This window comes from Engraulis encrasicolus, chromosome 19, assembly GCF_034702125.1.
Source record: "Engraulis encrasicolus isolate BLACKSEA-1 chromosome 19, IST_EnEncr_1.0, whole genome shotgun sequence".
NCBI classification, from domain to species: domain Eukaryota; kingdom Metazoa; phylum Chordata; class Actinopteri; order Clupeiformes; family Engraulidae; genus Engraulis; species Engraulis encrasicolus.
This window is the reverse complement of record NC_085875.1, coordinates 44,698,073-44,714,769: the sequence shown is the minus strand read 5'-3', so window position 1 is coordinate 44,714,769 and position 16,697 is coordinate 44,698,073. Positions and strand designations below refer to the sequence as shown.

General features: G+C 44.8%; 2 protein-coding genes across 4 annotated transcripts in view; both read left to right on the top strand.

Moving 5' to 3' along the window:
* LOC134435504 (AT-rich interactive domain-containing protein 1B-like) overlaps window positions 1–10,165 on the top strand; it is a 302,917-nt gene extending 292,752 nt beyond the window's left edge. For both annotated transcript variants that reach the window (XM_063184526.1, XM_063184525.1), the window contains 8 exons: window positions 623–761; window positions 2,024–2,181; window positions 3,310–3,454; window positions 3,968–4,084; window positions 4,454–4,529; window positions 4,931–5,708; window positions 6,065–6,195; window positions 6,862–10,165. In XM_063184526.1, coding sequence (XP_063040596.1) covers window positions 623–761; window positions 2,024–2,181; window positions 3,310–3,454; window positions 3,968–4,084; window positions 4,454–4,529; window positions 4,931–5,708; window positions 6,065–6,195; window positions 6,862–9,180 — 3,863 coding nt within the window. In that variant the 3' untranslated portion in view covers window positions 9,181–10,165. The remainder of the gene's footprint in view (window positions 1–622; window positions 762–2,023; window positions 2,182–3,309; window positions 3,455–3,967; window positions 4,085–4,453; window positions 4,530–4,930; window positions 5,709–6,064; window positions 6,196–6,861) is intronic.
* A 3,712-nt stretch (window positions 10,166–13,877) lies between these two features.
* The window catches only part of LOC134435505 (palmitoyltransferase ZDHHC14-like), a 109,885-nt gene continuing 107,065 nt past the window's right edge, over window positions 13,878–16,697 (top strand). For both annotated transcript variants that reach the window (XM_063184529.1, XM_063184528.1), the window contains exons 1-2: window positions 13,878–14,339; window positions 15,225–15,532. In XM_063184529.1, the coding sequence (XP_063040599.1) occupies window positions 15,294–15,532 (239 nt within the window). In that variant the 5' untranslated portion in view covers window positions 13,878–14,339; window positions 15,225–15,293. The remainder of the gene's footprint in view (window positions 14,340–15,224; window positions 15,533–16,697) is intronic.

The window sequence follows — 16,697 nt, the reverse complement described above, 5'->3', positions numbered from 1 at the left end:
ATCAATGTGCTTTAAGTGTTTTCTTTTTCTTTTCAATGCTCAACGCCACATCTTCTAGATCAGTATTCCTCATGTCAGTGCAGTGTACCCAGCACAGGTGATTCCAATCATTAGCTGATGTACAGTACCAGTCAGATTATGTTCAGACTCATTAGAATCAGCTGGCTCGTTAACTGATTGCATTGATCTGTGCAGCTGGGCTTTTCATTAGTGAAGCTAGGATCACCTCCTCCTGTCCTCCACCTATTCATTTGTGCTTACAGTTCATCACCAGCACTCAGTTGTCTTATTTCTGTAAGCTGCTCTGTCCTCCTCTGCTTGGATTCTTTTCAATCTCATTGTAAGTGTATGTCTATGGTTGTAGCTTAAATAATGTGTGTTTTTACAAAAGTTGCCGTATGTGACAAAAGTGACAAACAAAACAAAATGCATTCTACTGCAGTCCAGACTAGATATCCTAACGATTAAGATTCATAACTTACCGACTTTTATCACAATGTAATATGGTATCAAACTTCATGAAACTGTAATTAATGTATTCATTATGTAATTCATGACTTCATTAGGAATATGAATGTATAATAATAAATGTAACCCTGTTTTATTTTGTCTTCTCCTTCAGCCAACTCGGGCTCTCTGCAAGGCCCTCACACCCCACAGTCTACGGGCGGCAGCTCCATGGGCGATACCCCTGCAGACCTGAAGAGGCCCACTCCAGCCAACACTCCCCAGGGACACATGCCCCCTGCACCTGGTGGCAGGTAAACCATGCACACACACACGCGCACGCACACACACACACACACACACACACACACACACACACCAAAGAACAAAGACATCTTTCATTATCAGCTGTTTATCACACAGATGTAATACAAATCCATGCACATACACACACTTACAAACACAAAGAAAAGACGAAGACACAGAAGGACTCGCACATCCTTCGTCGTCCTCTGTTTTTATACTATCAATGTTGTAGTCAGCCTCACTTCCACTAGAGGGCCAGTGAGGATGGTGTATTCCCCCTCTTGTCTTCTAATTTTCCCAAAAGGTACCATTGTTACAGAACAAGATGTCAGGTCTTATAAACAATGTTCTATAATAAAATTATTGGGAGTTAAATGTCTTTACATAATATCTTGTTGAACTTTACCAAGTGGGGCCAAGGGCCAAGGATCTGCAATTGTCTTACCAAGCCCTTTCAGACCAGTTAAACCAATTGGTTGAATTTGCTCTGAATTATAGAAAAGGCTCAATGACACCACCGCATTGTAGGGTAGCTGCTTTCTGTGGATGTGAACGTAAAATACCTCATCATGGTGGTCGTTAAAATATCTGTGTGCCAATGTTACATTCATGGGTTGAAGTTGTATTTTTAAGAAATATAACAAAACACATTTGGTTCTTTTATTTTTTTATTTTCGGATCAAAAACTCTCAATTCTCATACATAATTTGATTCAACCAGATTAACAAGCTGATTGTAATCAGCCCACAATGGAAGACTGGCCAATTAGTGAAATCACCTGTGCAAAAGACAAAGCTTTTACTTCTAATGTGTGTGTGTTGCTGATTTTAGTACACCACGTATCGTTTTCCCTCAGTGATCAATGATCTTATACAATTTTAGATATAATGTAATAATATGATTATAACCATATAACAAATATGTATACAAAGTCTATTACTAAGCCATTTCTTGTGTATGTCAAAGTGCTATAGATAGATAGATAGATAGACAGATAGATAGATAGATAGATAGATAGATAGATAGATAGATAGATAGATAGATAGATAGATAGATAGATAGATAGATAGATAGATAGATAGATAGATAGATAGATAGATAGATAGATAGATAGATAGATAGATAGAACAATATCATTTTACTATATACGTATATATATTATATTATATTATATTATATTACATTATATTATATCTACGTACATGTAAAGTATCATCAAATCACATGTGTAATTTCAAATGCATCATGATCCCTTTGCTGTATCCACCAGGAACAACTCTATCAGCATCCAGGACCCTTTCTCTGATGCCAGTGACCCCAGCCTCCCCAAGCGGAGCTCCATGGTCCCCGGCGGGCCCTACCAGGCAGACCCCATGATGAGGATGCAGTATGAGGCCAGCAAGGACCCCTTCTCCGGCATGAGGAAGGGTAAGAGCCAGCACGCCTCTCTCAGGCAGACAGCACATAGATAGATGGCAGTGCCCCTCTCCAGCTCTCTCAGGCATCCCAGGCACACATATGCATGTCGTCCGCGCGCACGCACACACACACACACACACACACACACACACACACACACACACACACACACACACACACACACACACACACACACACACACACACACACACACACACACACACACACACACACACACACACACACACACACATCCCCTATCCTGTTCCCCCGTCTGCCTCTCTCAATTCAAGTGGCTTCCTCATCCCTCTCCTCCTCTCTCATTCGACCTCTATCCTCTCCTCTCCCCTCTCCTCTCCTCTCCTCTCCTCTCCTCTCCTCTCCTCTCCTCTCCTCTCCTCTCCTCTCCTGGCAACACTCTCCTCATTCTGATCGGCTTGCTCCCACGTTCTCTCCCAGCTCATCTGCTCTGGAAATGAGAATAGTACCCATATATTCACACACTGTTGAGTATTATTCACTCAACTCTCCGCTTGTGGTGAAAACCATATGAAAGTTAGAGAGGGTGTTTTTTTTTGGCAGGTTATTTTTTCTGAGAAGCGGTAAACAGCCAGTGTAGTGATACTGTTGGAAAAGGGAAACTCATTCGAAGAGCACCACTGCCACCTGCTGGACAAAACTGAAAGCTGTTAAGGAGACAGAAGGGGTCTTCAAGACTGCATTAGAAATGAGAGCAGTTATAGTAGTAGTCATGTAAAGGACACACATAGAGTTGTCATTGTGCTATATGTATACCGTTACATATTTATATGATACCGTTATAGAGATTCAACAAAAATAACTTAAATAAGAAACCTGATTCTGGTTATATTATTGATTGTAGAAAATGCCTCATTGGTATCTATGCCAGCAGGACTGCATAACAAGACAAATTATATCAGTCGATGTCTCTAAAACTGTCTCTAAAACTTACTGTCTCTAAAAGGGTCTATGATCAGGCTGGAAATACTAATCAGATGGCTATGACCCCGTTTTTTTTAATGGTGCATGTGGGCCAATTGTAAAACACATTTGAAATTTGTTAATTAATTAACTCATTAAAGGTATTAATTGTAGTTAATGACCCCTTGTTTGCAGTGGCTGGCTGTGGAGACCCGTACATGGCGGGTCAGATGCCCTCCAGTGCCATGGGGGAGATGTACGGCAGGGGCGTGTCTGGCACCATGTCTGCCCTGGGCATGGGCCCTCGCCCACAGTACCCCTACGGAGCCTACGACAGGAGGTGGGTCCTTTACACACCATGCACATGTTCTCAAATGGATACACGTGTACTTCCACAACACAACCACCTTCAGGATCAATTCAGTTACTCTACTGTACTTTACTTTACTTAACTCTGTTCTGTTCACACTAGCACACTCATGCTCACACAGTCACACAGGCATGTGAAGACACGCACATTTGTTAAAGTTAAAATGTTGTAGGCCCTTTATGTTTTTCCAAGAGTAAATTAAAGGCAGCACATCCAAACGTCCGGCCTTGGAGCAGGACAAGCAATGACCAGATAAAAAGAGGAAAAAGTCTGCTTCAACCAGGGTTCTTTGCTCCCACTTGTTTTCATTTTTCCGTGACATTTTGGGTGATCACCCTTGTCATGGAAAAATAAAAACAAGTGGAAGAAACGAACCCTAGATAAAGGGGACTTTTTCTCTTTTTTACCTATATATTTTTCCATCATCAGTAACATTCATGTATTGACTGGCAACTGTATGCCTCTTTGTGTGCCTGTCTGCAGGTCTGAGCACATGATGGGGATGGAGGGCAGCATGGGTCCCCCTGGAGCTCAGGGAGGAGTGGGACCAGCTAGCAGTGATGGAGCCATGTACCCTGGAGGCAGATATCCCTCACAGAGGTTAGTGTCACGGCAACGGTACAGTAGGTGTAGAAGAGCTTTACTGCCTCATTGAGGCAGAGTTAAGTAACTGCAACTAGCAAACTGATTTGTTTTCTCTCTCTCTCTTTGTTTTTTACCTGAATTGGTACAGCAGAGATGCTCATTAGTATGATATTGTACCTTAAATGATAAATTACTTTAAAGAGACACTTAAGTAGCTGCATCATTCTCAAAATGGCTGAAACTTAGGATGGTTTTTATGTTGAGCATTATATCAATGCATGCATATAAATACATTGAATGTTCTCTCTATTTCTTCATTACAAGGCTTAAGTTAATGATTAATTTGAAGTGATATTAATTGCCTGATTTCTGTCATTTTCTAAGGCATGATGGTTATGGGCAGCATTACCCTGGAATGCCATACGGCGTACACCCTTCTGGAATGTTCCCACAGCAACAGGTCAGTGGTACTGTAGCTTCTGTGTTACAAGGTTATAACAACTTATTTGTACTGATACAATCGAATGGTACGGACCAAACAAATAACAGGGTACTTGTAGATATACGTATAATGACAATGACTATCATAGCCATGACTATCATAGCCATGTGGATATTGATCTGCAATATGTAAGTAAAAAGAACTTGTGAGAAATTAAAAAGGAGGTACAGTATTGAAACATGTCTGTTTCAATAGATTTCATTCATATGGGTCCAAAGCTCCAAAGTCCAGTTGCCTGAACTCTTTTGACTATTGTATACAGTAGCCTATTTTAAAACTTTCATCCCTAGCGCTATGTGGACGTTGTCTTTGTTGTTTTTGCCATTACCATTGCTAACACAGTTCATCTCCTCTTGTAGAGCTACAAGCGGGCCCTGGACGGCATGTACGGCCCCCCAGCGAAGCGTCACGAGGGGGAGATGTACGGGATGGCCTATGGCGGCCAGCAGGCTGACATGTACAGCCAGTACAGCAGTGGCTACCAAGGCCCTGACCGACGCTCCATGCAGAGCCCCTTCCCCTACCCCTACGGCCGCGACCGTATGGGCCCGGGACAAGGCCCCCCACAGCAGAGCATGGCTGCTCAAATGCTCGGTGCCGGATCCCCCTCAGCCACCAGCGGAGAGGTCCCCAACATGTGGCCCTCCAGAACAGACATGCCCTACCCGTACCCCACCAGGCCGGCCCACGCCTCGCAGATGCCCTCGTACCCGGGCATGGGGGGCCGCGGGGACGACATGGACGGGATGAGACCCGGTCCGGAGGGCCAGTGGCCGGGTCACCGCGGCGGTCAGTCCCCCTTCATGTCCTCGTCCACCGGTGGTCCTATGGTGTCCATGAGCTCCAGGCAGCCGCCGTCCCCTTACCAGACCAACGCGTCAATGGCCAACCACGTGTCGCGCGCCCCCAGCCCGGCGTCTTACCAGCGCTCCCTGGAGGCGCACATGTCCCCCAGCAAGGCCTTCATGTCGGCCATGAAGATGCCAAAGCCAGGGATGCCCGGGATGCCAGGTGGAGGTTGCCCACCGGGCATGATGCCGCCTAACCTACACAAAGACCTGAACTACCCACTTGGTTCAGTGGAGTGCACCCAACCTGTGTTGAAGCCACGCCGCAAGCTTACCTCAAAGGACACTGGTATGAAATAGCCTTCCCAGTCTATTTAGTCTTGATTCCTAAATGGTTTCCCTAGTCTTAAAGCACTGTACATGTGTATACAGCAGGTTTTCATTGCCATGTAATCTGATGCTAGTGCAGTTATTTCATGGCTATCAAGGTTTTCAAATTCATGGCTATCAAGGTTTTCTTGCTTTAAAGTGGGTTTTGAGTTTAAATATGTTAAACTTTTCAGCTATGTACAGATGTTAAAGAGCATTTTTTAACTTGATGAACTTAACTGTGTACAAGAAGACACACTGTGCCATACTTCTTAACTGTTGAGGTCTTGTGTGAAACCTGACACCCCAACTGAATGAAACATGTGTATCTCACAGGAACCCCTGAGGCTTGGCGTGTGATGATGTCCCTGAAGTCAGGCCTGCTGGCAGAGAGTACATGGGCTCTGGACACCATCAACATCCTCCTTTATGACGACAGCACCATAGCCTCCTTCAATCTCTTACAGGTAGGTACTTGGTACAGTACCATGTCCCTATATATGCAGGGCTGGGTTAGCCCCGTAACGATCACTGTTCCTGCAGTGGAACACTGTAATAGTCACTGAAAAACTTTACTACCATAGTACTACACCACTATAACCATTCTGCCATTACTGCCATGCAGCTAATAACACAGGGGCCATGTGTTACAGGGTTAAGGAATGAATTAAAATGTTGGGTGCGGAGTCAGGGCCCATGGGCTTGGATCTAGTTAGCCCATCCATTATACCACCACTATGCTTGCCGAGACAACCCTTCTCCAACCAATCATATCTACATTACATTGCATTACAATTAGCTGACGCTTTTTATCCAAAGCGACTTACAGTTATTTAAAGGGTATTGGTTACAGTCCCTGGAGCAGTATGGGGGTTAGGTTCCTTGCTCAAGGGCACCTCAGCCATTGATTGTGGTGGAAAGTGGAAGGTGGGATTCGAACTTGCAACCCTCTGATCTTAAATCCATGTCCTTAAACATTAGGCCATACCTGCCCCCATGTCCACTGTCTGATGGAGATGTTATATGATCCGTTCAAAGACGAAAGTGAATAAGAGGTCCCCCTAACTTTGAGTCTAATTTGAGTAGGACCTACAAGTAAGTGACTAACCGGGGTTTTTTTTCTTCTTCTGCAGTTGCCTGGCTTTCTGGAGCTCATCGTGGAGTACTTCAGGAGGTGCCTGATCGAAATATTTGGCATCCTGGAGGAGTATGAAGTGGGGACCTTCGCTCAGAAGAGCCTTCTAGGTCCTATAGAGGCTGAGGATGAGGAGGAAGAGGAGCAGGAGCGCTTATATATTGAAGAGGACACCTGTGAAGCAATGGAGGTGCAGAGCACCCCAGTGGCAGCAGCAGCAGAAACCGCAGCAGAGGCAGTGGATGATACAGCAGCAGTGCCAACAACCATCGTTTCAACAACCACAGACACAGTTGCACAGCAGACAATGGAGGAGGAGAAAAAGGAGGAGAAATCAGCTGAAGACAAAAAGGCACAGCAGGAAAAAGAGAAGGACCTGAAGGTGGAGGAGAAGGAGAAGGAGAAAGAGAAGGAGGAGAAAGGAAAAGAAAATGGTGAAGACAGCTCAAAACATGAGGAAGAGAAGTCAACTCCCGAGCCTACACCAGAGGTTAAGCCTGAGTCTAAAGCTGAGTCTAAAGCTGAGTCTAAGCCAGAGTTTACGCCTGAAGCTAAGAGTTATTGTAAACCTGAGTCTAAACTTGAATCTAAACCTGAATCTACGTCTGAATCTAAACCTGAGTCTAAGTCTGATTCTAAATCGGAGTCTACACCTGACTCTAAAACTGAGTCTACTACGCCCGAGTCTAAAGCCGAGTCCACACCACCTGAGTCTAAACCTGAGCCTGAGCCCGAGTCTGCACCTGAGCCAAAGCCCAAACAGGCCAGCAAGTACGACAAGTTCCCCGTCAAGATCACCCATAAGGACGACTTCCTGGAAGACATCTCGGCCCGCCTGGGCCACGTCCAGAAGTTCCGCAGCGGCCTCCTGCACTGGCAGGCAGGCGGCGGAGACTCCACCGCCCACATCCAGACCCACTTCGAGAGGCGCTGCGAGGACTTCCAGATGCCCGTGTTGACCAACCAGAACCAGAGCAACAGCAGCGGCGTCAGTGGGCCGGAGCAGGACGGCAAAGACGGAGAGGAGGAGGAGGAGAGAAGTAGGAGAAGCATCGTGGCCACCATCGACGACGTCCTGTCCTCCCACGCGGGATCCTTACTAGAGGGAGATGATAATGCCGACTCCTCCAACACCTCCTCCACCACCACCAGCACCACCACTCCATACCCTTTCCGCCTCCACCAGGCCCAGAGCCAGAAGGGCCTCACCCTACTGGAGGACGAGGCCCGCTGCCTGGACGAGGCGCCGCTCTCCACGGCCGCCGGCTGGCAGGACTCGCTGGCCAAGCGCTGCGTCTGCATCTCCAACATCGTGCGCAGCCTGTCCTTTGTGCCGGACAACGACCGGGAGATGTGCAAACACCCGGGCCTGGTGCTCATCCTGGGACGCCTGCTGCTACTCCACCACCTGCACCCGGAGCGCAAGAGGCACGCGCCGCCCTACGAGCAGCAGTGGAGGGAGGAGAAGAAGGAGGTGGAGGAGCAGGAGGAGGAGTGCAGACCCAAGGAGCCCGAGGGGCAGGAGGAGGTGGGGACGGTGGGGCGCAATGTTGATGATGGTGAGAAGTCTGCGGCCTGCAGCCGGGACGAGTGGTGGTGGGACTGCCTGCTGGCGTTGCGCGAGAACGCCATGGTGACTCTGGCCAACATCAGCGGGCAGCTGGACCTGTCGCAGTACCCGGAGAGCATCTGCATGCCCATCCTGGACGGGCTGCTGCACTGGATGGTGTGCCCGTCGGCCGAGGCCCAGGACCCCTTCCCCTCGTCGGGCCCGCAGCACGCCAGCTCCTCCCTGAGCCCGCGGCGCCTGGTGCTGGAGTGCCTGTGCAAGATGAGCGTGCAGGACGGCAACGTGGACCTGCTGCTGGCCACGCCGCCGCTGGGCCGCCAGGAGAAGCTCTTCAACACGCTGGTGCGGCTGGTGGGCGAGCGCAAGCACCAGACGTACCGCGAGATGGCCGTGGCGGCGCTGTCCAACATGGCGCAGGGTGACCCGTCGGCCGCGCGCGCCATCGCCGTGCAGAAGGGAAGCGTGGGAAATCTGATGGGCTTCCTGGAGGATGGCGTGGCCATGGTGCAGTACCAGCAGAACCCACACAGCCTGCTGCACATGGGCCACCCGCCCATGGACCCGCCCAACGGCAACATGATGTGCTACGCTGCCAAGGCTCTACTCGCCCTGGCCAAGGTGGAAGAGAACCGGCCCGAGTTCGCGCTGTACGAGAGCCGTCTACTAGACGTGGCCATCTCCTCTGTGCTGCCCTCCACCGTGGCTGCCATCACCTGCGAGGTCCTCTTCCAGATTGGCCGCTCGTGACACCACAGGCTACGCCCCCATATGGTTATGCCCCTCCCTCAGACCCATCACTCCACTTGAGGCCAACAGACTACAAGAAAGAACCAGAACCGGATCGAACTGGGCAAAAAATCACAGGGAAATCAGTGATTTTATATTTTTATTTAAGACAAAGGAAGGACTGAGCGTAAGAGACGTTTTTATATATGAAAATAAATATAAATATATATGTGTATATCTTCTCTGCATAATTAACATTTTCATTTCAGTATTTGGGGAAAAACAAAAGAAAATGAAATAATTTTAATACAGATATTTAATACTTGCTGTTAATGTATTTCAGTGTTTGCCTTTTTTCTTGTTCTTTTTTATTTCGCCAAAGCTGTTTTTTGTCATTTGAAAAATGATACAAAGTTCTGTTTCCATTAGTTTTTTTTACATTTTGGAATTTTATAAATGTTCCTGTCAGCACCTGTGACTTTTCTTTGAAGGGACGATTTATTTATGTTGTGAAATCTTGTAGATATAACTTCTGTTTTGCCATCTGGTAAGAAAAAAAAACACTGATTTTACAAAAAATTGTAATGTATCCATCTCTGAAAAAAATAATAATTGTGCAATAGGATGTAGGGGGAGTTGCCTTATTTTGGGGTAACTTCGAGATGTGAAACGTCAAAGTCTTTTGTTTGTAACAACATGCAGTCCATGATTTTACCATGGGTAGGAGCTGTTGCACCAGTTACGTGGGATAAATAATCATCTGCTTTTTTCAATCAAAAAAAACTGGCTTTGCAGCCTTGCTACTATCATTGACACAGACTGATTGAAAAACTTTTGGAAAATGAGCTATCTCTAAGCACTTGTATCGCTTTGATCCTGCCTCCCCTCTTCCCGATGAAGATGCTATGTGTAAATATAAAATTGTACATTGGAAAAAACACTTATTTTGTTTTCATTTGAATTTTACGTTAGTACACTATGTCCTTTTTTCAGATGTGGTACTACAAAAAGTGATTGTAGTTTTTAATAATTAAAATTACTGTCTTTGTTGGTATAACTATACCTTTGAAGTTTATTTGAGTCCAAGCCAGAATTATCCTAATGTCTTATCTTAACATTGTATTATCAACTGTTTTGTATTATATTTACTATAAATGTCATATTTTCCATTTAGCTAGTGCAGTCAAAAATAATAGCTTTAAAAATGTGTAATGGAGGGTGCTGTGGTGCAGTGAACATACCGTATGCATTCCCATAGGGACCCAGATTTGAGCTAGGTCATTTCCAAGCCCTGCCCTGTCCTATCACGAAGACACAAAAGCCATAAGAAATGAATCTTACACCAGCCCTCCCATGTCTTTGTTTTGTTAAATCCCTAAGGTTAACAGTTGATGTCTTCTCCAAATGCAGGCCAAGGGAGAGTCAACACTGACAGCTGGTAGTAGTCTGTATTTTAACATGACCCCCACACAAGACATGACACACAAGTCAAGTTGGTTTGATTGTCAATTTCTTTACATGCACTGGTCATACAAAGAATTTGAAATTACGTTTCTTGCTTTCCCATGCAGACATAGACTAATCTAGGTAAGGACATAGACAGTATAGACATAGACAGTACTCATACATGGACATAAGACAGTATGGACATAGAGACATTTAAAGTGCAAGACTGGACAACAGAAGACTTGTAGAGAACATACATTAAGAGGAGGTATGGCACTATGAAAGCTATTAGGTGCCCATGGCTATGCGAGAGCTATGTAGTATATTTCTTAGTTGTAACATCACTAACCTGCACTCCACAGCTAGTGCGATCGTTCAGTGTGAGTGCCTTGTCACATGTGTATGACATACATAAAGGAGTGCATTGTAATCCCATCAGTCCTCATGAATTGTGTATGAGGCCTGTTCCCACTTGGTTGGAGTAATGCTCGACATCCACACCAGCTGTTGGCGGAAACCAATGCTCATGTTCAATTTCATATCACCACACATCAGCCAGGTGCCCCAATCTGTCGCAGGGAATTTCCCCCCAAAAGGCCATATAACAGCCTGCCAAATCTGTTCAGGGTAGTCATATATAATAAGTAGGCTACATCGTATGCAAAGACCTTGCCATGGTCATGAAGATATTATACAAACGTTAGCCTGTATACATTAGATTAGTGTACACAACGCAGGTTTGATGGGCTTCACTGATGCTGAAAACATCCTCTGCCTGTGAATAATCTTGATCTTCATGCACCAGAAGGAAAAGATAATAACAGATACAGTTGCGGGGAAGGTCAAACCCGATTTAAAGAGGAAGAACGCAGCCTGATGCAACTTTATCTGATGCCCTCTGATTTGCTCATTTACACGTCTGTGAAAATAAATATATTTTGAATTAGCTCTACAAAGGACATCCAAAGACGTATTAACTGCAGAAGCTTGGTCATTTGTCTTTTTCTGCTTCCACTCAGCTACGCCTATTTCAAAATTGTACTGTATGTAATTCCAGACACCCTTGAAAAGATGAAAGCCTTTGCGCAGGTTTCTTTCTAGATGAACAATAGTACTGTATCTACCTTTTTTCTGCACCAATTATCAGCCTTGAGGACAACCATCTCCTTCCATTTATGATGTTGTGATGTAGGCCACAAATCCCAAACTTATATGCAGCCTTTTTCCGCCATAAGGTTATAGACTATGTCAAAAGTCATGACCAACATAAAAGGAATAATCAAAGATTTTACATGTTATACAAACACAACAACCACAATGTTTGAAAAACTTTCTGAGAGCTTCTAGACACTGTTTATACAATTGATTTTTTTCCACAACAACTCTGTCAACAGATTTTCTATTTTCTCTTTAAAGACAAGGATCCCAACCAAAATCATGGTGCGCTGTTCTTTTACAGTGAACAGGCTTCCATAAAAAAATCTAGTTTATTCCGCTGGCAAACTCCCACAGCAAGTCCATTAAAGTCAACACCATGTTTTGATGATTACAGTTACAGTGTTTTCCATCCCCAAATGATGCCATGAATATAAATAGGACTCAGTACTGAGACAGTTTTTTGATTTTTTTTTTTTCCTGGATCAGACAATGATGTAAGCTGTCATACAGGCATCAATTTTCTGATCAAGCATGGCTACCTAACAATAGCAGCTGTCAACTTCCTGGCTCATTTGTATGAACACTAAAGTGTGAGAATGACCAGAGAGCTCGTTGTAATGCATCATAGTTTAACATAGTCTGTATATATGTGGATAGCCAAAAAGCATTGCAATACATGTTATGCATGATTTCGATTTCCCTCAAGAAGAGAACAATAGTTTTGAATTTGCTCAGAGGAAATCGGATGTAAGCTGTCAGCCCGTGCATATCAGTCGTCTCGTGTAAGCACCATCCTACGCACCACTGGCTTGGTATTCTATTCACACAGCATCAACTGGAGCATCATCCTACGATATATATATTTGTGGACCAAGAGAGGCAGCAGACGTGGGAAGGCATGTGGAGGCTGACTCTTTAGAGAGGATTTGCCATTGTAGCCAACTTCCCACACACATGGCTGTATGCAGGGCCGCTGACAGCTTTGGCCGGGCCCAGGACAAAGTCACGTGAAAGGGCTCCCCAGCCCAATAGATACAATGTAATGAGGACCCAATTTTGGGGCCCCTCTCTTCCTGGGCCCGGGACAACTGTCCCTTTTGTCCCCCCCATGTCAGCACCCCTGGCTGTATGAGTAGAGCAGCCCACTGCTGCTGTAGGGGATGAGATGAGTTGCAGTGATGTGATGTGGGCTCTGACGTCTCATATCCCTAACTGGTTTATGTGTTCTACGTGTAAGGCTGAGTAGGTGTTCCAAACTGCTTGTGGGGCGGCCAGTGACTGAATTCCAGACATATCTCAAAAGGAAGTGCATCCGGATGCTATCACTGATCCAGACCACATGCATGCGGATTATTTAATACATTAATAAATTAAAGATTATATAGGCCTAGGCCTAAAAAACAATAATAATGAATGGATTTTGATAATAAATGTTCATATTAATTTACTAATAATCTTGGAGCATTCTCATTGTGCACTGCAAGTGCAAGGCCACAGTAGGCCATGCCTATAGGCAATTGTAATATTAAATATGGCAGTAGGCCTAATCCAACCATGCTTTGTGGGCCTGTTGATCAAATGATCAGATTTGATGTCACCCAGTTCAGTTATCTCCTCCAACCTAGTATAATGCACATAAAAGACGAGTGAAAACTGATTTGCAATGGATTATCCAGGCCTAGGTTTTCATCTGATTATTCCTCCAGATTATTTTTTCCTGTAGCCAATGGCGTATGCAGAGCAGGAATCTGAGCTGGTCGTCATGATAGATAGATAGATAGATAGATAGATAGATAGATAGATAGATAGATAGATAGATAGATAGATAGATAGATAGATAGATAGATAGATAGATAGATAGATAGATAGATAGATAGATAGATTGATTGATTGATTGATTGATTGAGCTCATCTGCAGCTAGACTATAGATGTTAGATCAACATAATGCACAACTTGTAATAAAACACTTGAGCTGGCCTGCGTGGGATCCTACAAGTCCCACAATCCTGCAGTGACAGGAGTCGCAGCCGTCCACGGTGCACTAGTTGTTTACCGGTATTTAGTAAGAACGCACGCAGACAGAGCACAGAGGCAAGCTAGCCACTGCCAGAGGGTGGCAGTGGTGGTGGAACTGAAGTAGTCCTAAAGCTACTTGACACACAACGCCGCGCGCACGTATCCTGCCTGTCTCTCTACTGCAGGAGATGTAACTTTTTGCTAACAGCACCAGTCGAATGAGTACAGACGATGGACTACCGTGTATGAAAAACGTAAACAGACGGAGATACTGTGTTAAATAATACTGACCACCAACGTATTTGATGTGCGAGGAACCATCGAGGGGGAAGAGTCTTCCTCGAACCGTTGCATTCGACTGAGTGGGTGTCCGAGAAGCCTGTCGACCCACCCAACCTTCCTACATGTTTTGAATGAAGCATCTTTATTTTGTCAAGCGGGTTCATACTCAAGGAATTTATTTTGTGCCATACATTGGTGAGAAAATGTTCCGGTCGGTTTTAACAGTTGCTCGAAATAAACCTGGATAACACGAGGGACACAGAAACAGAGCTGCTTGGTGAGTGACAACTAGAGAGGGAAAACCTGGGTATCAGGGCAGGCGAGGCAAAAAAAGAAAGCAGCTAGCTGACTAGCAAGCAAAATAAGTTTCTTTACAGCACGTTTTGGTGTGCTGTGTGTTGCCTCTTCTTATGTTTGACTTCAAAAAGGGTTAACTTGGTAATGGGAAAGACTGTTTGTAAAATAACTTTTTATTCTGTGTGCTTCGTAGTTGCTGGTAAGCTAGCAACAGCTTACTACTAGCTATCTTAGGTGGGTTTACAGTGTTAGCTGTCTGGGTCTAGTACTCTAGTTCTAGTTCTTCAGGTATACCACAGTCAACTTACCCATTTTGTGCCCTTTGGTCCTCTGTGGCAGTAAAACAGCATGGAGAATTATTGATTAAATGTTCCAAATGGGCATGTTTGTCAACAATGACAAGTGTCACCATGCGTATGAAGCAGTGTTGTTTTCGAAATCATTGGAAAACATGTCTTGAACGCGTCCAATATAGATCTCTCCGCCTTCTGAAACGATGACTGATCGATATTGAAGTAGGCCTACGTTTAGTTCTAGCCGCTGTAATAGGCTACTGGTATTTTGGCCAGATCAGCCGGTGTAATCTTTGTGATGACGGTGCTGAAGCTGCTGTGCTGTATTTGCCATCATAGCGTAGGTATTACAGACTTGTGTGCCACAGGTCCCAGCTGACTTTGACATAACATACCACTTTGTCAGCTACTCTGAAGCTGGAAGCTGCCCCCTTCAATACATTTTAGTATAGCCTATTAACGATAAGCTTAACTAGTCTGACAAGAACAGCAGGAACAATTCAAGTTTATCTTAAGGTCTATATCAAGTGACCTTGTTCACCTCACCGTTGGCCTATCTCTTCTGTTGACAGCCTCACCTTTGGATCTCCCTGGGGCCTGAACGTTTGGGGGTGTGTGGAAGTACAGTAACGTACTCGTTCATGCATCTCGGAGTCGCCGAGTCCATGCGAGAGTGCGAGTACAGCCAGATAAGCACTCGCAGCTCCACTCCGATGGAGTCCCCGCACAAGAAGAGGACCCTGAGGAAGAAATGGCAGACCTTCCCGGGGCGGAATAAGTTTTACTGTGACGGGCGGATTATGATGGCCAGACAGACGGGTGTCTTCTACCTGACCCTGGCCCTCATCCTGCTCACGAGCGGGCTCTTCTTTGCCTTTGAGTAAGTCGTTGATTTTCACACACTGATTGATTGTATTGCATGACTTGTTGTTAACTTATATGATCTCACTGGAATAGACTTTTTCCTGCTCCATTCAACTGCTTGTGGTGATGTCTTATTATTGAGGTTCTGTCATTGCAATTGATGTAACAGCTTGAATAATGAGGTACTAGGACGGTGCTGACAACACCTTCCCCTTATACACACATGAAGTTTTGCACTCTGTTTCTCTTTGATTCAAATCCATCTGGTAAAAGACAGGAAATTGTGCGTCCAGGGAGCTGAAATATGGAGTTGTGTGTGTGTGTGTGTGTGTGTGTGTGTGTGTGTGTGTGTGTGTGTGTGTGTGTGTGTGTGTGTGTGTGTGTGTGTGTGTGTGTGTGTGTGTGTGTGTGTGTGTGTGAGAGAGAGAGATTATAAAACATGACATTTCCTCTCACTCTATCAACATTGTTTAGATGTCCACGTGTTGAGTGCTACTATAGCACATGTCCATATTATGCTCTCTTTCCATTCAAGGGTGTTTGTTGCAGCTGTTGGATCAGCCCAGAAGACTGTACTACATTAATGATTGAAAACAAGGTTCACATAGGGTAACTTGGAGCTGCAAAGCTGACCAAAGTGTAGACTAGATCTCCTTTGTCTGCAGTGTTGTCTTGGAGGAGAAAGAGAGTCTATTTAAGGCTATGCAAGGGACTCGCTTGTTTATGAACTGCAAGTTCACACAGTTCAACTGGCTTAGCAGTATGTCTTTAATATTATGGCCTCGTTTACAGGAGACATTTAATTCAGAATTAACTCAATTTAAGTCTGAATAAACGTAATTCCGCATGGAAAACATCATGTTAACTCTTCACAATTCGGAATTAAATGAAAGTGCAATGTAAACTCAATGTAACTTTTTAATTCTGAATTATTAATCTGGAATTAGAAACACCATGTAAACGTGGTAACTGTTAGACAGACTTTGAATGTCTGCTCCCTCTTCAGGAAAGCCTGGTCATACTAGTGTATTATTTTTAAACAAGTATTATTTAATTCTGGAAATAGAGAGGCTTATAAAGTCACTAATAAGATGCTTAGTAAAGGTTGAGTAAAAAAAACCTGACACACACCCTTTACTTCCTAGTCCAATACTTGTACTAGGAACAATCAGCATCACCGT